This window comes from Patiria miniata, unplaced genomic scaffold (genome assembly GCF_015706575.1).
Source record: "Patiria miniata isolate m_02_andy unplaced genomic scaffold, ASM1570657v1 HiC_scaffold_20, whole genome shotgun sequence".
Taxonomy (NCBI): domain Eukaryota; kingdom Metazoa; phylum Echinodermata; class Asteroidea; order Valvatida; family Asterinidae; genus Patiria; species Patiria miniata.
The window spans coordinates 30,329,734-30,354,880 of NW_024037059.1; the positions used below are offsets into that span (position 1 = coordinate 30,329,734).

Below are 25,147 nucleotides of genomic sequence, written 5' to 3' on the forward strand. Positions count from 1 at the left end.
TCGTCGGTTCGTCAGATATGCGACAAATTTTGGCTTGTGTGTGCGCAGCGCACTCGCGCGTGCAACTCTTCGCTAGCTAGCTCTTCACGCATGGTACTGTATGCTGATTGGCTAATCGTCATTTGTTTACTGTGTATGCAGGCGGTAAAATATGGTCGCCGCGTGATTGCTTAATGATTATTCATTACTTCCCAAACCACTGCGCGCTGTAATTGGCTGTATGTAAATTATGAAGTGATGATATCATAGCTCATTCAAGTTTGTCACCTAGCCCGTGCATACTTATTGTAATGTGTGAGGCAAATTATTTGATGTAGGTTAGCCCCGGTTCAAGTACAGCGGTTAGTTTTTCAGAGGGCCATAGTCAGGCAAATCACATCCGCTCAAAGAGTTTAACGGAATGTCGGTCAGCGACAACTACGTCGCCAGCGGGGGTGAATCCCATTTCTAACGGATTGTACAACCCTTGAGCTACTGTTGCTACGAATGCACCATTTGAATCGTAACACTGCACTTCAAAGCCTCCACGCCTACTTTCGTTATGAACAGCGACATAGATGGTCTCATCATCATCACACAGGACACCGGTTGGCTTAACAACTTTGCCATTCACTAATGTCTTGACACTGAACTTCTCTTTACCTTTAAAGTTAACGCACAGCAAACTCTGGCCCTCATAGTTTGTGAAGACTAAACAGCCAAAATTGCTCATTGTCAAGAAATAGTCGACCATATTATTTAAGGTGCTTGAAATCAACGATCCGTCCAAGTTGTGGACACTAATGACCTTTCTCCCCCTGTCAGCAACTGCTACTCGCTGACTGTCAACAGCAACAGCAGTGAGGTAACTCATTGATCGCCCATCGGCATCGTCAGCTGAAGGTGTAAACTCGCGAACAAAGTGGAGCTCATTGTCAAAAACCTTCACTTTCTGTTTGTCCGTGACGAAAAGCAGATCATCATGGGACACCGCAACGCCCCGAGGAGATTCCAACTGATGCATAAGACCTCCTTTAGCAACCGCTGTTTTATATCGACCAGTGGAGCTAAACAATGATAACCTTTTCAAATCTGTGTCAGTTACTACAATGTCCCCGTTTGTGAAACATGCAACAGCCCTGGCGCATTTGAATTCCTCGTCATTGGTACCTTTTTTACCGAACTTTTCCTTTAACTGCCATTTTTCGCTGACACAGACCTCCCCAAGATCTGCATCACTCACAACGTCTTGAAATCTGACACCAATGAACGACAGACCATAATTCGCCGGTTCACACTTGAGTTCCTCCTGGAATTCCAAGTTGTGCATCACCTTTGGCTTGAGCTCCAAAAGCTCGAAATCATCGGCTTGACTCATCAAGTCATTTACAGCCGCGATGGTGTGATCTGCGCGTTCCATCTGTTCACGGTTGTTCGTGAGCACCTTTTCGTACTCACTGTCTCTCTCCTGACCGATTTCGTTGACTTTGTCGGTGAGAAGCTTTGCTTTGTTTCTGATTTTAGCGATCTCTGCCTCCGCTTTTGCATCAATACCACTACGAGCCTGAGCCAGTTTCTTTTGCAATCTATTTCGTGCATGTTCGATTGACTTTTCAGTAGATTTGAAGTGCTGCCTGCTCTTCTCGAACTTCTGTAGTATGTTTTCGACCTCACTGCGGAAGGACCTTATCAGGTCATCAATCTTCAGGAAATTGTGCTCTGCTGACCGATGATCTAATGCGACACACATTGAGCAGATTAAGGTATTGCATGTGTCACAGAAGAAACACAGATGATGATCAGTGTGGATCGTACACATTCGGGTGATGGGTTTGCTATGTTCTGCTGGAGGCATCTTAGATTTCTTCCAATCTCCCAATGAAATGATTTGATGGTTTTTGGTTGACTTGAACCTCCCATGGGCTTTCCGGCATTCCTGGCAGAGGTTATCACTACAATCAAGACACCTCGAAGTGGCCTCCTTGCCTTCTCCACAGTCACATGTGGCGGTAGGTGCAGATGCATCTCCTAATACCTCCTTCTGTTGTTGGACCTCATCGACAAGAGAACTAAGAAAGAAAGACGAAGCTAGACTCTGCAATCCTCCATCGGGAACTTGCGTCTCTCTCCTGCAGACTGGACATGTTATTTTCTCTGCCTCTGGCTTCTGTTTGCTCATCATCTCTTCCAGACACTTCAGGCAGAAGCTGTGCAGACAGTCCAGCATCTTGGGATCCTTGAAAAGACAGCAACAGATCGGACATTCCAGATGCCCCTGGCTGATCTTCCACACAGTTTTGGCTGCAGCCTCCGCCATATTTCAAATGTGACCTAATCAAAACAGAACAAATCTCTGTGTATGAATAAGTTCAAAATTATAACAAATAGGTAATTTTCCAAAAGGGCTGTGCATCGGAACTGGGGTACCCAAGTATCCGACCGTTAATTTCAGGAACCGGTTCCAGATTATGGAATCAAGTACCCGTAACCAACTTTACAAATTACTTAACTTCTCAGTTAATGAAAAAGAAATGTTTCGTATGTCAGTGGGAAAATTTCAAAATGAACAACAGGATACATTGCATTTGAATCCAATTTCACGTTTTATGATGCTGCAAAAGTTGTAGTTTTCACCACATAGCTAAAGAGCTCACTGTATACACCCTATATTGCCGCACCGATGTGGTAGTATTATCATGCAGACCTTTATGAACAATCTGAACAGCAACTTCCCAGATTTGAATGTTTGGCTTGGGTTTCTTGAACGGGTACCCAGGTACCCATATTTTTTGCAAATGGGTACCCATATTTTTTCAACTAGGGTACCCAGTTACTGTACTACCCATAATTGCACACCCCTATGCCCCAACCCATCTCTTTTATGGCACACCAGCCTCGGATACATTTGTATTGACACTGACTAATTGGCTGCATGCTAACTCATTGGGAGTTACAAATAAACAGCGGCCATTTACTGTTCTTCAATACTGGGATATATGGCCGAATGCAGAAATAATAAAATGGGAGTAGGCCCTGATGTGAAAAGGACCAATGACATAGACTCAGATTGCAGACTTCGATTACGAAAAGAGAATTTGATATGTTTCAAAAGCATCATGTTTAATATATTAAACAAACATACCTACGCGCATCACATGCACTGAAATGCTTAACATTCTTGGAAATCTCATGCATAATTTTCTTGGTAACCTATAGGTTACATTTGACATGTTCAAAAACAAAGCGAAAAGCAAAAAAAACAAAGACCATGTAAAATCCAGCCAAAACTCACCTACTTTATCTGGATCAACAGCTAGCCAAAGTTTTCCACCACAAATATGAAACTTCTGTCAAATGTAAAAGAAAAAAATGTATGGCAAAACTACCAATTCAACTTGTAAGTTGTAAGCCTTAGGTTTGTACGTGTACATGTCAGGCCTACTTCCTCATGCAATGAATGGTGCAACAACAACTCACTCCTTTACTCAACACAGGAAAAACCAGTTGCTATTTTGTCATGCAGTACTATGATCTTTATTCAAGTTCAATACACGCCTACATGTGAACAATGCTGTAAAAGCTGTTGATTCTTGTTAACAGTTCAAACCTACCTCTGCTCACTGAAGCACAAAACGGACATTGCACAAATATCACCAGTGTATGCATTGGTATAACTCCTTTACATTTATAAGCAGACAAATAAAAAATCACAAGCAACACAGAAACTTTTGTGTGTGCACGCCTCAGCCAGAAGGTTTTTATTCAAAAAATGTCGGGTACTGAAATCTGGGCAGCCGACCCATCATGCATGCAGCACATGATAATTATTATTAATTTCCACATTTTAGGCACCTCAAAGGCCCAGAGCACCAATAGCTCATCCAAGCACCATTTGACTCGGGAGACCATAGCTCTTCAGGTTTTTGGGCACCCACAAAGGCCCTGTGCTTGTGGCATTTTTTGAAGCGGATCAAACACCCCATGGTTCATTAAGTGTTTTTTTTACTCCTGCCATTACAATTTTGTAAATAATACTTAGGTAAGACATAGCACAGTGTGCAACATTATGTTGATAATTTAATGAGTAGTGGAATTAAAAATTGTGAGGTAAAATTGACTATACAAGTTGTTTCTTCAGAGGCTGAGACAAAAGTGACTGCCCAGCAATTTTTCCTTCCCGCCTAAACTTTCTACTTCTAGGATGTAAAGAACCAACCCTACTTCTCATTGGCCCATCGCAGGCCTTGCCAAGTGTCACAGAACAAGATCTCTTGTTGGCTGGTTGCCCCTCCAACCCTTCTCAGCAATTGGTTACAATTTGTGGCTATTGATTGGCTATTCTCCTGTTTACAGGATCGCACTTTTGTCACAAATTATTTTGTCTATGGGGTTTCATGTACAAAGTTCTCCATAGGAAAGTACAGTTTGTAATGCATTCACAGTGAGATGTTTGCATGGAGTTAGCCTTCATTTTGCACAACACCTATAATATAACAACAGGAGGAGATCCATTGCAAATTTTGCTGCTTATAAATAATTAGATCATTTTGTGATGAAATTGAGTATAACTGTTAAAATACCTACAAATAGGCAGTGGCACACCCAGGATTTGGCTTTTTAGGGGGGGGGGGCCTTCACAACTTTTTTTTAATCACCGCCTATGACACAGTAACTTTTGAAATGAAATTGAGATCCTATATTAGTGTTTCCTCTGAATACACAGCGTTTAAAGCTAACACTTCATCAGGTAGTTGTTATGCACTCATCTTTAGATTTTGAGCACTTTTGTTGCTTCAAATGGGAATAATGCACAAATGACTGTTGGTGTGGTAAAACTAGCCTCCTGAGATGATCCATTCAGCGCTCTTGATTCCCGAGGTGACACCCAGGGAAATTAAATGCTCCATGGATCACCATGGGAGGCTAGTTTCACTACACTCCCAGTTTAAAGCAGTTTATTTCTTAAAGCGCCCCTCCCACAGATTCTGCCTGTTTTTGAGAGAAAACTTAATAATTTAATCCAAATCTCTTGCAAACGTACATCAATTTCAATATGAACGTAACTGAAAATTTCCTTGCACTTTTCGAAACTACCCCTTCATGAAATGTTTGAACCTAACTTTGTAGCACATGAGGGAACAAAGCGTGCAACAGGCAAAACACATGTGCATATGCACACTCTGCTGTTGTTATGTTGGTTGCTACATGCCTTGAATAGTCTATTTAGTCGTTGTGTTGTCTTTTTGGCTGTGTGTAAAGGCAAAAAATGGCTCACTAAGCAGAAATCCTGGTTCACATGATTAGGTCAGGATTTACTTTTAGAAACTTGGACAATGAAGAAAAGGATCATGGAAACAAAATAAACTTCTCAAAATTTAATTTAATCTCATAAAAAAATCCTTCACATGCAAAGAAACCAATTTAAATCCTTAAATAACAAATACTTCAAAAGAAATCTCAATCTGGAACAAACAACGAATAAAAAACTCAAAAAGGAATTTGCCAAGGAGTAAAATAAACAATTGGATAAAATTTTAGAAGAATAAGAGAAAAATTAAAGTGTAACTGAAAAATGGATTGACAGAAAAAAATACTGCAAGTCAAACTTGCGCGATGCCCCTGGCACATGCTGTTGCGACAATTGACCTATCGCGGCGGAATCGCAAACGGCAATAGGTCAATTGTTTTAGCGACATCTGTCATGTAGGACCGTCATCCAAGTCAGATGTACATGTACATGTGTATGGTACCGAAAATATTGGGCTGTGAAGAAGCGTCATATAGGCACATGTACATATGTTTTCGTAAACTGAAACAACCAACAGGTGGTCCATATATTACAAGCAAAACAGACAAACGACTTGAAGAACAAGCGAAGAACTGCTCGACTAAAGCATTTTTGTAAAACAGGTGCTTACAGCATGAAATTGAATCAAACCATAAAACATAGATAAAATATTCACTAGCTATAAGTCAAAACTCAACCTTGGTTATATACACACAGGATTATCCTACAAGGAAAACAAAATCTCCTTGAAACCCACAATATCACCGCAAGTCCGTGAAGAGAAAGCCGACGTCAAAAAATCCTTTCCCGACACAGATATTTATGAGGTCTAATGAATCTAACATATGTCAGTCAGTTTGTGTACATGTACAGGCAGTTAGTAAGAATCTGAGCTGCGCTACCAAGAGACCTCGTAAACATCCATATTGGAAAGGACTTTGTTTTACGTCAACCTTCTCTCCACAGACCACCTTTCAAGTTTGGTTGAAATTGTTGACTGAACTTTATACAGTTAACTGGAACATACACACACGCATAAGTGCATATTTGCCTGTAATTAGGGACCCCCTTTTGTCCCTCTTTTGTTTGTACTTTTTAGGAAGACATCCCATATGTGATGTACACGAATCCAAATTGGGGACCTCTCGGGAATTGGGGACCCTATTGTCCTCTATTGTTCAACGCACAAACAAACATGGACACACAGAAGGAATACGCGATCGCAATATATTCCCCTGTCTGGCTTGAAAGCTTACTTGGTTTAAGATAGCTAATGGCAAAAATCTCACTGTACACAACCGGTACGTACATGTACACTGAACATATATGCGCTAAACCAGCGACATGTACCAACAATACAAACGCTATTGATTGAAGTTTAGAGTTCAATGAGGCTGTCTGTCCGTGTTTACTACGGAAGCACAAAATGGACATTGCACAAATGATTTGTGTGATATAGTTTGTCAGTTTTGCAATCCTAGGAATTAACAAAACATGCCAAATGTACAAAGCTTTGAATTGAATATTTACATAGTCACGTGCCATTGTGTTTCATATACAATGTACTTGAACAAAATGAAGATTGGCACAATACGCTTTATTAAGATTTAAGACATATCATAAAACTTATGGATTTTTTATTATTATAACATTACGTACAGTGATGATCTTATTTTACAACATTGCAGTAGTAAATTCAATTTTGTGAATTGAATGTCGAACGTTAAGAAGTTGCGGTCCCAGTTCAATCTCAAAATAGTTTGTCAGCAAAAACTGTTACACGGTTCAAGAAACATTCAACGCTTTGTCTCTTTCTCCACTGTTTATGATTGGATTTCTCTTGCCGACTTTATTATTGGAGAGTACACCATAGGCCTACTCACACAGTTGTGGGGACCGAAAACGCTGTGGGGATAGCAGAAAGTCCCCATAACTTGGTCCTAATTTGCCTAACAATGAAAAACTCCCCCATAATGCGGTGTAGGCCAACGCGCATGCCGAAATACGTTGAGGGAGGCTATTAACTAAAACACACCAACATTACCAGTTAATGCAATTTCGAACACATTTTACAATTTGGATGAATATCAAAATTTCAGGAATGTATAGCAGATCTAAATAGCCCTGGTTCAACTACAACGGTTTTGGTTATGTTCTGCAGGGCCTTGTAAGGCAAATCATATCAGTAGGTTAGCCTCGGTTCAAGTACAGCGGTTAGTTTTTCAGAGGGGCCATAATCAGGCAAATCACATCCGCTCAAAGATCTTAACGGAGTGTAGGTCAGCGACAACTACGTCGCCAGCGGGGGTGAATGCCATTCCTAATGGATTGTACAACCTTTGAGCTACCGTTGCTACGAATGCACCATTTGAATCGTATCGCTGCACTTCAGCACCTCTGATTTTGCCAGAATGAACAGCGACATAGATGGTCTCATCATCTTCACACAGGACACCAGTTGCCTTAGCAGCTTTGCCATTCATTAAAGTCTTGACCCTGAACATCTCTTTGCCTTTAAAGTTAACGCACAGCAAACTTTGGCCCTCAAAGTTTGTGAAGACTAAACAGCCAAGTGTGCTTATTGCCAGGTAATTGCTAACCATGTTATTTGAGATGCTTGCAATCAACGATCCGTCCAGGTTGTGGACACTGATGACCTTTCTCCCCCTGTCAGCGACTGCTACTCGTTGACTGGCAACAGCAACAGCAGTGAGGTCACTCTCTGATAGCTCATCGACATCGTCAGCCAAAGGTGTAAACTCGCGAACAAAGTGGAGCTCATTGTCAAAAACCTTCACTTTCTTTTTGTCTGTGACAAAAAGCAGATCATCATGGGACACCGCAACGCCCCGAGGAGCTTCTAACTGATGCCTAGCATCTCCCTGAGCGACCGATGTTTTATACCGACCAGTTGAGCTAAACAACGATAATAGTTTCAAATTTATGTCAGTTACTACGATGTCTCCATTTCTGAAACATGCAACAGCTGTGGCGAAGTCAAATTCCTCGTCATCGGTACCTCTTTTGCCGAACTTTTCCTTTAACTGCCATTTCTCGCTGACACAGACCTCCCCAAGATCTGCATCACTCACAACATCTTGAAATCTGACACCAATGAACGACAGACCATAATTGACCGGTTCACACTTGAGCTCCTTCTGGAATTCCAAGTTGTGCATCACCTTTGGCTTGAGCTCCAAAAGCTCGAAATCATCGGCTTGACTCATCAAGTCATTTACTGCTGCGATGGTCTGATCTGCGCGTTCCATTTGTTCACGGTTGTGCGTGAGCGCCTTTTCGTACTCACTGTCTCTCTCCTGACCGATTTTGTTGACCTTGTCGGTGAGAAGCTTTGTTTTGTTTCTGATTTTAGAGATTTCTGCCTCCGCTTTTGCATCAATACCACTACGAGCCTGAGCCAGTTTTTTTTGCAATCTTTTTTGTGCATGTTCGATTGACTTTTCACTAGATTTGAAGTGCTGCCTGCTCTTCTTGAACTTCTGCAGTATGTTGTCAACCTCACTGCGGAAGGACCTGATAGAGTCATCAATCTTTAATAAATTGTGCTTTGCCGACCGATGATCTAATGTGGCACACATTGAGCAGATTAAGATGTTGCATGTGTCACAGAAGAAACACAGAGGATGGTCAGTGTGGATCGTACACATTCGGGTGATGGGTTTGCTCTGTTCTGCTGGAGGCAGCTTAGATTCCTGCCAATCTCCCAATGAAATGATTTGATGGTCTTTGGTGGACTTGACCCTCCCATGGGTTTTCCTGCATTCCTGACAGAGGTTATCACTACAATCAAGACACCTCCAAGTGGCCTCCTTGCCTTCTCCACAGTCACAAGTGGTGGTAGGTGCCGATGCTTCTCCTAATAGCGCCTTCTGTTGTTTGACCTCATCGACAAGAGAGCTAAGAAAGAAAGACGAAGCTAGACTCTGCAATCCTCCATCAGGAACTTGCGTCTCTCTCCTGCAGACTGGACATGTAATCTTCTCTGTCTCTGGCTTCTGTTTGCTCATCATCATTTTCAGACACTTCAGGCAGATGCTGTGGAGACAGTCCAGCATCTTGGGATCCTTGAAAAGACAGCAACAGATCGGACATTCCAGATGCCCCTGGCTGATCTTCCACACAGTTTGGGCTGCAGCCTCCGCCATATTTCAAGTGTGACCTAATCAAAACAGAACAAACCTCCGTGTCTGAATAAGTTCAAAATTATAACAAATAGGTGATTGCCCCCTAGGGCTGTGCATCAGAACCGGGTACCCGAGTAGCCGACCGTTAATGTCAGGAACCGGTTCCAGATGATGCAATCGAGTATCCGTAACCAACTTTGCAAATTACGTGGTAACTTCTCAGTCAAAGAAAAAGAAGTGTTTCGAATGTCACTGGGAAAATTTCAAAATATAAAAACAGGATACATGGAAAACCGAAACCAATTTCACATTTGATGATGCTTGCGAAAGTTGCATTTTTCACCACATAGCTAAAGAGCTCACTGTATACACCCTATCTAGCCTATAATTGCCGCACCGATGTGGTAGTAGTATCATGCGGACCTTTATGAACAATCTGAATTTCCTTAACGGGTACCGGGTACCCATATTTTTTTTCAATAGGGCACCCATATGTTTTTCAATAGGGTATCCATATGTTTTTTAATAGGGTACCCATATTTTTTTCAATAGGGTACCCGGTTTCTGTATTAACCAAGTGCACACCCCTATATGCCCCAACCCATCTCTTTTACGGCAAACCATCCTGGGATACGTACATTTGTATTTGGGTTATTCTATAAATTAGGGGTCCAAAATGGGACATTGCATTAAAAGGGCTCACAAACTTGAAGTTATTTTAATTATGGTCAATCCTGCTTTTCATAATATGAGATGTATTTACTTCCATCAGGATGGTAAAGTGCAAGCCTTTTCAGCAGAAAGGAGATCCTTAACAACTTCATGTCATCTGGAACTTTAAAAAATTATTTCAACATTACAAATGGTCATATACTTTTTGTTTCTTAGCATTGCTGTCTTGTTTTTTCTTTAGCCTTTTATTTAATGGACAGAATTGGTTAAATACCAAGGAAAAGTAAGTAATGTAATCATGCAAGACACTTCACACAGCAGAATTGGTTCACACGTAACAGGGACACCTGGGGACACCAAATGTTACATGTGAAACCATAATATTGGGGAGCACCATATCACATCTTCACACATTTATTTCTTTAAAAATGGTATCTAATGTTGAAATTGAGTTACTCCTATCCATCATTTTGACCTAAACAATGGCATAGTTTACCTTTTAAGGAGGCAAAAATATATTTTTTTTGAGACTGTAATTATTGTCCCACTTTTTAGCCACAAATATGGGAATTTTCGGCTGATTTTCAATCAAAACAGGAACTAAATGGGATCCAGATAACAAATTTGTAGGTTTTATCAATGCAACTTGATTAAAGTTTGTTACACATAAAGTATCATTAACTTTAATACATTTCCTATTTAGTTATAAAACAAAAAAAAAAAAATATCTATTGGACCCCTAATTTATAGAATGACCCATTTACACTGATTAATTGACTGCATGCTAACTCATTGGGAGTTACAAATTAACAGCGGCCGTTTACTGTTCTTCAATACTCAGATATATGGGTGATAACTTTATGCAGAAATAATAAAATGGGAGTAGGCCTTAATGTAAAAGGACCAATGATACAGACTCAGATTTCAGACAGCAATTCGGAAAAGAGAATTCTATATTTTTCAAAAGTATCATGTTTGTAACAAACATACCTACTCGCGCATCACATGCACTGAAATGCTAAACATTCGTGCAAATCTCATGCATAATTTTCCTGGTAGGCCTATAGGCTACATTTGACATGTTCAAAAACAAAGCAAAACACATGAAAAGAAAAGCTTCATGTAAAATCCAGTGTTGTAGTCGAGTACATTTTTCCGAGTATCGAGTACTGCCGAGTACTTAGGTTACCGAGTACGGTACTTGTACTTCAGAGTACAAGGACAGGTCTCCAAGTAAGAGTACTTGTACTTCCGAGTACGAGTTGATTACTTCTTTTTCTGAATAAGGCCATACGACGAATGGTTAAATGTGTTTATAATTGGCCCAGGCCCAGTCAGACCGATAAAATAAGGCCGTAGTAAGTCAAGCTATATACCATTTTTTTCGAATACTGCTGTTTGAGTACGAGTACTTTGATGATCAAGTACAATTTCGACATATTGAGTACGAATACTTTGCTACCCGAGTATGAGTACCGTCATTTTGAGTACGAGTACTTTAATATTCGAGTACGAGTATAAGTACCGAATCTTTAAAAAAAGTACTCGAGCAGTACTGGAGTACGAGTACCGAGTACGAGTACTACAACACTGGTAAAAACCAGCCAAAATGCTGTATGTAATGAACTCACCTACTTCAACTGGATCAACAGTAAGCCAAAGTTTTCCACCACAAACATGATACTTCCACCAAATGTTAAAAAATAGTATGGCAAAACTACCATCAACTTGTAAGTTGTAAGCCTTAGGCTTATATACGTGTACATATCAGGCCTTCTTCTTCATGCTATGAATGGTGAATCAATAGCTTCGCTCCTTTACTCAAAACTGGAAAAACCAGTTGCTATTTTTGTCACACAGTACCATAAAAATAGCAACACTATGATAATGATCTTTATTCAAGTTCAATATAGGCCTATAAAGTTTACAGTTCAGACAGGTAACCTACCTCTGTCTACGGAAGCACAAAACGGACATTGCACAAATATCTACATAAATATCTATATTACTCCTTATTCATGTATACATGTATTGCTGTTGAGATGCCTACAAATACGATTTTATGCTTTGAAAGATATGAAAATAGAAATAGGAGGGTTAAAAATAAGAACTGAAAACGAGGATCTATTGAAGTATCTGCGATATAAAGTTAAAAATCTGGAAAATATACCCCACGTACGTTTTACTTAGTGCACTATTGAAGTGACCGTTACCGGCTGTCATAGAAAAAATAGCACATGGTGGGGGTAAGGTGGCTTGGCTTTTTGTTAAATCTTGGCCACAAGAATAGCCCATTATTTAAAGAACATCAGAGTCCAGCCACAAATGATCGAGAAGTAGGAACATTACAGCAAAAATAAATAGAAAAACAACCCTTAGTATAAAACCTTGTCGGACTGCATGTGAAATTATTCCTTCTGGAACTTATCAATTCCACGGTAACGGAAGGACGTTTTCACTCATTAAACAAAATTTCAAATGTGTGTATCACAGACACTGTTCATAGTTACAGCAAACAAATGTCACAATTGTATTGCTATAATGCTACTTTCATTTTCCACACTTTTGGGGGCATGAATGCCTCCCGTTTATGAATTATGACTATTAATGAGGTCGGTAACGGAAGGACGGTAAAACGGATAAGGGTTTTCCAACTTACTCGCATTTTGCGTAAACTCTGTGAATTTTATGGGGCAATTATATTTTAAAGGTAAGAAATGGAATCCCTGAAGCTTTATCTATACTCTACCGCCTTTCATTTGACTTTAAGTGTTTCGGTAATATAATTACAACGTTTTAAGCAGATTATGATTTGGTAACGGAAGGACGGTAACGGAAGGACAAAAGGTTTACTCAATTATAGCATGAACAAAATGTGAAGTTACACTAATTATACAAGTGAAACAAATTGCTGAAATGTGTAACTGAATGAGAAATCAACAATATGCAGACCTGGCATAAATAATTATACCCAAGAAACTATTGAGATGAAGATAGAAGCCTGCTAATTAATGATAACAAAAGAAAAACGAAAACCACCCAAACCACATAATTCACGAACACAAGACAACTACAGAAATGGACTTCAAACCCATCAACTCAATCCTTAAAAGTTTAAATACACAGATTTTGAGCACTTGAGTATATTGGTGACATGTTCACCAACAACTTTTAATAATAATACCGTTAGGTTCAGTGGTTTACCTAAAGGGTTGGGGGGGGGGCGACCAGCCTACATGTACATTTAAGGTAAAAACATCTACCGGTAGAACTGATTGCTTCAGTTAGGTGTTGCTTTTAATTGAACTCTAAAATCATTGTTTGAAATCAAATTACAATGATTTAGAGTAGTAAAAATTAATTTTTAAACATCCAAACTGAAATTGTTAATTTGGGCATAATTTGTCAAAGATTGCACCTCACATGTCTTACACATGTAAATTGAATGAAAGTGCCCCAAAGTACCGGTACTTTCCGCCATCTCATTTTTGACTTAATTTGCTTCTGGAATGGCTTCACAGAATTCGTATCTTTCTCTATTGTCCATGAATGCTGATGGCAGCAACTTTATGATTTGATTTTCTGCAACAACTCCATACATACAAGTACTGGTACGTCAGCATATAAATGTATGTACATGTACATTGTACATGTTGTACATGCCTGTGCCTTCCTTTGTAATAAACACCTTGCCCTGCTTATCCCGCTTTTGTGAAGGTGGGTCACATGAATGTCCTTTCAATGCTCATTATACATGCATGTATTTGCAGTGATTTTCATTTTTCAAACATGAGCGCAAATGTCGTAACATTTGATAAAAATACGATTTGTCCTTCCGTTACCGTCCTTCCGTTACCAATTTGGTAACGGAAGGACGTGATTTAATTAATTGTAATTAAAAAACGAGAAGTACAGCAGTGTCAGTTATCATGTCATATTGAAGGCCTACCTAAACTTGCTTTGCACAATAACTTTCAATGCATTCATGCTGCAAGTTTTAAAAATAAATTAAAAATATGTATTTTTTCGGTAACGGAAGGACATCTTCGAAGGCTGAAATATTAGAAGTCACTGAAGCGAAGCAAATTACGCAAAACGTTAAAAACAAGTTTTAGTCGGTTTTTCGGGACTGGGACAAAGAAGAAATGAAATCAAGGAAACAAAATAAACTTCTCAAAAATTTAATTTGGTCAATAAAAACAATTTAAACTCTTATTAAATAAAAAGACATTTTGCTCAAATACTTCAAAAGAAATCTCAATCTGGATCAAACAACGATTAAAAAAACTCAAAAAGGAATTTGCCAAGGAGAAAAATAAACACTTGGATAAAATTTTAGGAGAATAAGAGAAAAAAACTAAGGTGTAAAAAAATGGATTGATAGACAAAAAATTAAACCAAGGGAACCCCCCCCCCCAAAAAAAGCCACCTAGCACTATTGGAAAATCATTCTAAAAGCACAAAATGAACTTAAAAAACAATGAATGGACAAGCAAACAAACCCAAGCAGGGAAAGCACTCTCTGGGTAGGAGGAAAATAAGAAGGAAATTGTTAACTTGTCTCTCTGCTGGTCTGCTGAACTAAATTAAATGAGGGTCCAACATGTGGCAGCTTATATAGGAGGAATATGTTTGCTAAAGTAAACAAACAGGGGGACACACTACCAAGAAAGGGGGGGGGACATCTAAACTTCGACTAAAATGATTTTCTTTACTAAGGGGGGGGGGGGCTACTCCTATTTAATACACTATGAACAATCCTGTACAAATTGGCCCTGCCACATGTGCACGTGGCAAGACAGTAAAAATAGTGAATGCCAGAGACGTAATCTGTGGGTGAGATATAACAAATTTTGAAATTTTGAAACCTTAGGTCCATTAAAATTGAGCACCTTCAATCTGTATATATAGATTTAAAAACCACGTGTACACAATATTAGCCTTATTGAGACAAGACTGACACATCAGGTGGATGCTTTACGGTCTTGGTAAAATTTGGGTAAATACAAAAGAGTTTACCAATACTAACTAGGTAAGCGCCCTCGAGTTGGGTCCACCATACCTCAAAGAGAATAGAGTACCGAAGTGTGCCGCGTATTCTGGGTCTCGCGCATAGCTAAAGTGTGTGGAGACATCAGCGCACAAACCAGATAAGAGCGTGAATCAGAACAAATTCAGCTGACGTCAGACTTTGGTACTCTATACTGACCGGCTGATGAAGGTAACAGGTAAACTCCTGAAAAAGACCAGGAACTTGCTTGCCAAATGTAATGAAAGGAAGAGTACATCATTTGCAGCTATCCAAAAAGTAACTGACAAAATTATATTTTATGCATACTTGGTTTAAAGATAGTAATTGCAATAATTCATCATGGGAAAAAACAGTTGCGTTTTTAATCTCACTGTACACGACCGGTACATACATGTACACTTTTATGTACATGTCATTATGTAGGCTATAAGCCAACGTCATGTACACTTTTCCAGTACAAACAATACAAACGCTATTGATTCAAGTTTAGAGTTCAATGAGGCAGTCTCTATCTCCTTGTTTACTACGGAAGCATAAAATGGACATTGCACAAATGATGTGTGTGATAGGTCCACAGCTTTGTGATCCAAGGAATTAACCAAACATGCAAAATGTACAAAGCTTTGAATTGTATATTTACACAGTCACGTGCCATTGTGCTTCATATACAATGTACTTTTACAAAATAAAGATTAGCAAAACACGCTTCATTAAGATTTAAGACATTTCATATTACCTAACATGAAAGTAATGGGTTTTTAAAAATTATTTTAACATTACGTACAGTGATGACCATAGTTTACATTGCAGTAGTAAATTCAATTTTGTAAATTGAATGTCGAATGTTAAGAAGTAACAGTCCCTTCAATCTCAAAATAGTTTGTCAGCAAAAACTGTTCATGGTTCAAGAAACATTCAACCCTTTTTCTTTTTCTCCCCTATTTATAATTGGAGTTCTCTTTCCAACTTTATTACTGGAGAGTACACCATAGGCCCATTCAGGCCAGCGCACATGCCGAAATATATTGAGGGAGATTAACCAAAACACACCAACGTTACCAGTTAATTCGATTTCAGGAATGTATATAGCAGATGTAAAGAGCACTGCTTCAACTACAACAATGTTCTGCAGGGTCTTGTAAGGCAAATTATTGGATGCAGGTTAACCCCGGTTCAAGTACAGCAGTTATAGGTTTTCAGAGGGTCCACAATCAGGCAAATCACATCCGCTCAAAGATCTTAATGGAGTATTGGTCAGCAACAACTACATCGCCAGCAGGGGTGAATGCCATTCCTAACGGATTGTACAACCCTTGAGCTACTGTTGCTACAAATGTACCATTTGAATCGTATCGCTGCACGCCATCAACACCGCTATAACTGGAATGAACAGCGACATACATGGTCTCATCATCATCACACAGGACACCAGTTGGCTTAGCAGCTTTGCCATTCATGAATGTCAGGACCCTGAACATCTCTTTACCTTTAAAGTTAATGCACAGCAAACTTTGGCCCTTGTAGTTTGTGAGCACTAAACAGCCAAAATTGCTTATTGCCAATTATTTGCTAACCATGTTATTTGAGATGCTTTCAATCAACGATCCGTCCAGGTTGTGGACACTGATGATCTTTCTCCCCCAGTCAGTAACTGCTACTCGTTGACTGTCAACAGCAACAGCAGTAAGGTCACTCTTTGATCGCCCATCGGCATCGTCAACCGAAGGTGTAAACTCGCGAACAAAGTGGAGCTCAGTGTCAAAAACCTTCACTTTCTTTTTGTCTGTGATGAAAAGCAGATCACCATGGGTCACGGCAATGCCCAAAGGAGATTCCAACTGATGCCTACGATCTCCTTTAGCAACCGATGTTGTATACCTCCCAGTTGAGCTAAACAACGACAACCGTTTCAAATGTGTGTCAATTACTAAGATGTCCCCGTTTCTGAAACATGCAACAGCCTTGGCGCATTTGAATTCCCCGTCACCGGTACCTTCTTTACCAAACTCTTCCTTTAACTGCCATTTCTCGCTGACACAGACCTCCCCAAGATCTGCGTCACTCTCAACGTTGCGACATCTGACACCGATGAATGACGGACCATGACTCGCCGGTTCAAACTTGAGCTCCTTCTGGAATTCCAAGTTGTGCATCACCTTCGGCTTGAGCTCCAAAAGCTCAAAATCATCGGCTTGTCTCATCAAGTCATTTACTACCGTGATGGTCTGATCTGCGCGTTCCATCTGGTCACGGTTGTGCATGAGCGCCTTTTCGTACTGTCTATCTCTCTCCTGACCGATTTTGTTGACCTTGTCGGTGAGAAGCTTTGCTTTGTTTCTGATTTTATTGATCTCTGCTTCCGCTTTTGCATCAATGTCACTACGAGCCTGAGCCAGTTTCTTTTGCAATCTATTTCGTGCATGTTCAATTGACTTTTCAGTAGATTTGAAGCACTGCCTGCACTTCTCGAACTCCTGCAGTATGTTATCGACCTCACTGCGGAAGGACCTGATAGTGTCATCAATCTTTAGGAAATTGTGCTCTGCCGACCGATGATCTAATGCGGCACACATTGAGCAGATTAAGGTGTCGCATGTGTCACAGTAGAAACACAGAGGATGGTCATGGTGGATTGTACACATTCGCGTGATGGGTTTGCTATGTTCTGCTGGAGGGATCTTTGATTCCTGCCAATCTCCCAATGAAATGATTTGATGGTCTTTGGTGGACTTGACCCTCTCATGAGCTTCGCGGCATTTCTGGCAGGGGTTATCACTACAGTCAAGACACCTCCAAGTGGCCTTGCCTTCTCCACATTCACATATGGCGGTAAGTGCTGATGCTTCTCCTAATACTGCCTCCTGTTGTTGGACCTCATCGACAAGAGAACTAAGAAAGAAAGACGAAGAAAGACTCTGCAATCCTCCACCAGGAACTTGCGTCTCTCTCCTGCAGACTGGACATGTTATCTTCTCTGTCTCTGGCTTCTGTTTGTTCATCATCTCTTCCAGACACTTCAAGCAGAAGCTGTGCAGACAGTCTAGCATCTTGGGATCCTTGAAAAGACAGCAACAGATCGGACATTCCAGATGCCCCTGGCTGATCTTGTCCAAGACAGTTTTGGCTGCAGCCTCCGCCATATTTCAAGTGTAACCTAATCAAAAGAGAACAAAACACATGTCTGTATCGTTTCGGTTTGCGGTAACACCATGTGGTATAATAACTACTGCTTAGAAGATATTAGTTCTGAAAAGAACTTGTCCTGCTTATTTTCAACTTTGCTAAGTAGTTTTTTGTTCTGATAAGAACAGTCAGACCAAAGACAAGTTCGTTTAGAACTTACAGCAGGAGGCAAGGGGGGGGGGGCGCTTCCCACCCACCCCCTCCCTGGAAAAGCAACCCCAAAAAAAGAGGAAAAAAAAGAGGCGGGAAGTCATAGTGTTGTTAATTTTATAAGTTTTTTGGGGGGGGGACAAAATGTTCCTGCCCCCCTCTAAAACTGATAAATCAAGAATTGTTGAGAAATACAGGGGTTTTGGGGGGGGAAATATGTTTTGCCCCCCTCTAGAAAAAATCCTGGCGACGCCCATGCCTAAAGGCTACATTTGACATGTTCGAGAAAAAAGCGAAATGCACAAAAAGCAAAGACCGTGTAAAATCCAGCCAAAATGCCAGAACTCACCAACTTTATCTGGATCAACAGTTAGCCAAAGTTTTCCACCACCAACATGAAACTTCCGTCAATTGTAAAAAAAAAACTACCCTCAACTTGTAAGTTGTAAGTCTTGGGTTTGTACGTGTACATGTCAGGCCTACTTCCTCATGCAATGAATGGCACAACAGCAGCTCATTCCTTTACTCAACACAGGAAAAACCAGTAGCTATTTTTGTCACACAGTACTATGATCCTTATTCAAGTTCAATACACACCTACACATGTGAACAATGCTATAAATGCTACTGATTCAAGGTTACAGTTCAAACCTACCTATGTCTACTGAAGCACAAAACGGACATTGCACAAATATCACCACTGTATGCAATGGTATAACTCCTTTACATTTATAAGCAGACAAATAAAAAATCACAAGCAACACAGATCATTTTGTGTGTGCACGCCTCAGTCAGAAGGTTTTTATTCAAAAAATGTCGGGTACTGAAATCTGGGCAGCCGACCCATCATGCATGCAGCACATTTTAGGCACCTCAAAGGCCCAGAGCACCAATAGCTCATCGAAGCACCATTTGACTCGGGAGACCATAGCTCTTCAGGTTTTTGGGCACCCACAAAGGCCCTGTGCTTGTGGCATTTTTTGAAGCGGATCAAACACCCCATGGTTCTTTAAGTGTTTTTTTTTCTCCTGCCATTACAATTTTGTAAATAATACTTAGGTAAGACATAGCACAGTGTGCAACATTATGTAGGTAATTTAATGAGTAGTAGAATTAAAAATTGTGAGGTAAAATTGACTATACAAGTTGTTTCTTCAGAGGCTGAGACAAAAGTGACTGCCTAGCAATTTTTCCTTCCCGCCTAAACTTTCTACTTCTAGGATGTAAAGAACCAACCCTACTTCTCATTGGCCCATAGCAGGCCTTGCCAAGTGTCACAGAACAAGATCTCTTGTTGGCTGGTTGCCCCTCCAACCCTTCTCAGCAATTGGTTACAGTTTGTGGCTATTGATTGGCTATTCTCCTGTTTACAGGATCCCACTTTTGTCACAAATTTGTCTATGGGGTTTCATGTACAAAGTTCTCCATAGGAAAGTACAGTTTGTAATGCATTCACAGTGAGATGTTTGCATGGAGTTAGCCTTCATTTTGCACAACACCTATAATATAATTACCGGAGGAGATCCATTTCAAATTTTACTGCTTATAAATAATTTGATCATTCAGTAGTAAAATTGAGTATAACTGTTAAAATGCCTACAATAGGCAGTGGCGCACCCAGGATTTGGCTTGGGGGGGGGGGGCCTTCACAACTTTATTTTTTGAATCACCCCGTAAGACTCGGTAACTTTTGAAATGAAATTGAGATCCTATATTAGTGTTTCCTCTGAATACACAGCATTTAGAGCTAAAACTTCATCAGGTTGTTATGCACTCGTCTTTAGATTTTGAGTACTTTTGTTGCTTCAAATGGGAAAAATGCACAAATGACTGGTTGCTGTGGTAAAACTAGCCTCCTGAGATGATCCATTCAGCGCTCTTGATTCCCGAGGTGACACCCAGGGAAATTAAATGCTCCATGGATCACCATGGGAGGCTAGTTTCACTACACTCCCAGTTTAAAGCAGTTTATTTCTTAAAGCGCCCCTCCCACAGATTCTGCCTGTTTTTGAGAGAAAACTTAATAATTTAATCCAAATCTCTTGCAAACGTACATCAATTTCAATATGAACGTAACTGAAAATTTCCTTGCACTTTTCGAAACTACCCCTTCATGAAATGTTTGAACCTAACTTTGTAGCACATGAGGGAACAAAGCGTGCAACAGGCAAAACACATGTGCATATGCACACTCTGCTGTTGTTATGTTGGTTGCTACATGCCTTGAATAGTCTATTTAGTCGTTGTGTTGTCTTTTTGGCTGTGTGTAAAGGCAAAAAATGGCTCACTAAGCAGAAATCCTGGTTCACATGATTAGGTCAGGATTTACTTTTAGAAACTTGGACAATGAAGAATAGGATCATGGAAACAAAATAAAGTTCTCAAAATTTAATTTAATCTCATAAAAAATCCTTCACATGCAAAAAAAAAATGTAAATCCTTAAATAACAAATACTTCAAAAGAAATCTCATCTGGAACAAATAACGAATAAAAAAACTCAAAAAGGAATTTGCCAAGGAGTAAAATAAACAATTAGATAAAATTTTAGGAGAATAAGAGAAAAATTAAAGTGTAACTGAAAAATGGATTGACAGAAAAAAATACTGCAAGTCAAACTTGCGCGATGCCCCTGGCACATGCTGTTTCGACAATTGACCTATCGCAGCGGAATCGCAAACGGCGATAGGTCAATTGTTTTAGCGACATCTGTCATGTAGGACCGTCATCCAAGTCAGATGTACATGTACATGTGTATGGTACCGAAAATATTGGGCTGTGAAGAAGTGTATATAGGCACATGTACATATGTTTGCGTCAACTGAAACAACCAACAGGTGGTCCAGATATTACAAGCAAATCACAGACAAACGACTTGAAGAACAAGCGAAGAACTGCTCGACTAAAGCATTTTTGTAAAACAGGTGCTTACAGCATGAAATTGAATCAAACCATAAAACATAGATAAATATTCACTAGCTATAATTCAAAACTCAACCTTGGTTATATACACACAGGATTATCCTACAAGGAAAACAAAATCTCCTTGAAACCCACAATATCACCGCAAGTCCGTGAAGAGAAAGCCGACGTCAAAAAATCCTTTCCCGACACAGATATTTATGAGGTCTAATGAATCTAACATATGTCAGTCAGTTTGTGTACATGTACAGGCAGTTAGTAAGAATCTGAGCTGCGCTACCAAGAGACCTCGTAAACATCCATATTGGAAAGGACTTTGTTTTACGTCAACCTTCTCTCCACAGACCACCTTTCAAGTTTGGTTGAAATTGTTGACTGAACTTTATACAGTTAACTGGAACATACACACACGCATAAGTGCGTATTTGCCTGTAATTAGGGACCCCCTTTTGTCCCTCTTTTGTTTGTACTTTTTAGGAAGACATCCCATATGTGATGTACACGAATCCAAATTGGGGACCTCTTAGGAATTGGGGAGCTTATTGTCCTCTATTGTTCAACGTCCCCTATTGAACATGTTGAATGCAGAAACAAACGCAGACACGCAGAAGGTATAGGCGATTGCAATATCCCCATTTGGCGTGAAAGCTTACTTGGTTTTAGATAGTAATAGCATAACTCATCATGGGAAAAACCAGTTGCTATTTTAATCTCACTGAACACAACCGGTACGTACATATACACTGTACATATGTAGGCGCTAAGCCAACGTCATGTACCAACAATACAAACGCTATTGATTAAAGTTAAGAGTTCAGTGAGGCAGTCTCAACAATGGAAGCACAAAATGGACATTTCACAAATGTTTTGTGTTTTAGGTCGTCAGTTTTGTGATTCCAAGAATTAACAAAATAAAACATGCAAAATGTACAAAGCTTTGAATTGAATATTTACATAGTCATGTGTCATTGTGTTTCATTTACTTTTACAAAATGAAGATTGGCGAAATACACTTCATTAGGATTTCTACTAACATAAATGTTATGGACTTATTTTCATTGATGACCAATTTTTTATAACATTGCAGTAGTAAATTCAAATTGTGAATTGAATGTCGAAAGTTAAGAAGTAATGGTCCCTTCAACTTCAAAATAGTTTGTCAGCAAAAACTGTTATACGGTTCAAGAAACATTGAACGCTTTTTCTCTATCTCCACTGTTTACAATTGGAGTTCTCTTTCCGACTTTATTAATGCAGAGCATAGGCGTAGCCAGTTTTTTGGGGGGGAAACATTTACTCACCCCCCCCCCCCCAAATTGTGTAAAAATTGCCCTTTTCCCTTCAAATGCCCTCTTTTTCGCCAGCACTTATTAACCACCCCCCCCCCCCGCACCAATATTTGTAGAGAGTGCCCTTCTGGTGTTAACAAGTGCCTTTTTTTTGAACAACCGCCCCATTTTTGCCCCTCATGTATCTCCCTGAAAAGCACCATACATTGTCCGTTAGTGTGCATAATTGTCGGTTTTCAATAGCGGCCTCATCAACAGATGTTGCCTTCCCCCACCCCCCCCACCCCCTTTTTGATTTTACAGACTCCTAGTGTAAGGAAAAATAATGATGACATTTCAGCACAGATGTCCAAGTGCCTTTTTCACCCCCCCCCCCCATAAAAAACCTTGCTATGCCCACCCATGGAGAGTACACCATAGGCCCACTCAGGCCAACCCACATGCCGAAATACTTCTTGTATCAAACCATAACAGTCTAGCCCCTAGACTAGACAATCCTATATGGATTAAAGTGTCAGTGGAAAAAAAAACAGTAAAAAAAGGCCAGTGTTTGCAAAATGTTTAAAAGACATAAAACGCAAATGCCGAAATTACCAGTTAATTCAATTTCAAACGGGTTTTACAATCTGGGTAAATGTTGTAATATCAGGAATGTAGCAGATGTATATACCCCTGGTTCAACTACGATAGTAATGTTTTGCCAGGCCTTGTAAGGTAAATCATCGGATGCAGCTTAGCCCTGGTTCAAGTACAGCGGTTAGTTTTTCGGAGGGCCATAATCAGGCAAATCACATCCGCTCAAAGATCTTAACGGAGTATCGGTCAGCAACAACTACGTCACCAGCGGGGTGAATGCCATTTCTATCGGATTGTACAACCCTTGAGCTACTGTTGCTACGAATGCACCATTTGAATCGTATCGCTGCACTTCATCAACTCTGCTTCTTCCGTAATGAACAGCGACATAGATGGTCTCATCATCATCACACAGGACACCAGTTGGCTTAGCAGCTTCGCCATTCACTAATGTCTTGACATTGTACATCTCTTTACCTTCAAAGTTAACGCACAGCAAACTTTGGCCCTGGAGGTTTGTGAGGACTAAACAGCCTAAACTGCTTATTGTCAAGAAATGTTCGACCATATTATTTGAGATGCTTGCAATCAACGATCCGTCCAGGTTGTGGACACTGATGACCTTTCTCCCCTTGTCAGCGACTGCTACTCGCTGACTGTCAACAGCAACAGCAGTGAGGTAACTCTCTGATCGCCCATCGGCATCGTCAGCCGAAGGTGTAAACTTGCGAACAAAGTGGAGCTCAGTATCAAACACCTTCACTTTCTTTTTGTCCGTGACGAAAAGCAGATCATCATGGGTCACAGCAACACCAAAAGGAGCTTCCAACTGATTGCTAGCATCTCCCTGAGCGACTGATGTTTTATACCGACCAGTTCAGCTGAACAACGATAACCGTTTCAAAATTATGTCATTTACTGCGATGTCCCCGTTTCTGAAACATGCAACACCCCTGGCGAATTGAAATTCCCTGTCACCGGTACCTTCTTTGCCGAACTCTCCCTTTAACTGCCATTTTTCGCTGACACAGACCTCCCCAAGCTCTGCATCACTCACAACGTCTTGAAATCTGACACCGATGAATGACGGACCATGATTCACTGGTTCAAACTTGAGCTCCTTCTGGAATTCCAAGTTGTGCATCACCTTCGGCTTGAGCTCCAAATGCTCGAAATCATCGGCTTGTCTCATCAAGTCATTTACAGCTGCGATGGTCTGATCTGCGCGTTCCATCTGGTCACGGTTGTGCATGAGCGCCTTTTCGTACTCATTGTCTCTCTCTTGACCGATTTTGTCGACCTTGTCAGTGAGAAGCTTTGCTTTGTTTCTGATTTTAGTGATCTCTGCCTTCGCTTTTGCATCGATATCACTACGAGCCTGAGCTAGTTTGTTTTGTAATCTTTTTTGTGCATGTTCGATTGAGTTTTCAGTAGATTTGAAGCGCTGCCTGCACTTCTCGAACTTCTGCAGTATGTTATCAACCTCACTGCGGAAGGACCTGATAGTGTCATCAATCTTTAGCAGATTGTTCTCTGCCGACCGATGATCTAATGTTGCACACATTGAGCAGATTAAAGTGTCGCAGGTGTCGCAGTAGAAACACCACTTTTGGTCAGTGTGGATCGTACACATTCGGGTGATGGGTTTGCTATGTTCTGCTGGAGGCAACTTTGATTCCTGCCAATCTCCCAATGAAATGATTTGATGGTCTTTGGTGTACTTGAACCTCCCATGGGCTTTCCAGCATTCTTGGCAGAAGTTATCACTACAATCAAGACACCTCCAAGTGGCCTCCTTGCCTTCTCCACAGTCACATGTGGTGGTAGGTGCTGATGCTTATCCTAGTACCGCCTCCTGTTGTTTGACCTCATCGACAAGAGAACTCAGAGAGAAAGATTAAGCTAGACTCTGCA

The 25,147-nt window shown here is 40.4% G+C and overlaps 4 protein-coding genes across 4 annotated transcripts; all 4 read right to left on the reverse strand.

Annotated features, from left to right (window-relative positions):
• Positions 1-373: 373 nt before the first annotated feature.
• Positions 374-2,296, reverse strand: LOC119728021 (E3 ubiquitin-protein ligase TRIM71-like). Its single transcript, XM_038200103.1, has one exon. It carries the CDS (start codon positions 2,294-2,296, stop codon positions 374-376), a length of 1,923 nt encoding a protein of 640 aa, XP_038056031.1.
• A 5,216-nt stretch (positions 2,297-7,512) lies between these two features.
• On the reverse strand, positions 7,513-9,459 carry LOC119728022 (tripartite motif-containing protein 3-like). The gene has a single exon (XM_038200104.1). It carries the CDS (start codon positions 9,430-9,432, stop codon positions 7,513-7,515), a length of 1,920 nt encoding a protein of 639 aa, XP_038056032.1. The 5' UTR covers positions 9,433-9,459.
• A 7,218-nt stretch (positions 9,460-16,677) lies between these two features.
• LOC119728024 (E3 ubiquitin-protein ligase TRIM56-like) lies at positions 16,678-18,255 on the reverse strand. Its single transcript, XM_038200105.1, has one exon. The coding sequence runs from the start codon at positions 18,253-18,255 to the stop codon at positions 16,678-16,680; it is 1,578 nt and encodes a 525-aa protein (XP_038056033.1).
• Positions 18,256-23,489: 5,234 nt separating this feature from the next.
• On the reverse strand, positions 23,490-24,866 carry LOC119728025. Its single transcript, XM_038200106.1, has 2 exons — positions 24,218-24,866; positions 23,490-24,088 (listed from the first exon to the last, which is right to left on the reverse strand). The coding sequence occupies exons 1-2, from the start codon at positions 24,864-24,866 to the stop codon at positions 23,490-23,492; spliced, it is 1,248 nt and encodes a 415-aa protein (XP_038056034.1).
• Between the last annotated feature and the right edge of the window lie 281 nt (positions 24,867-25,147).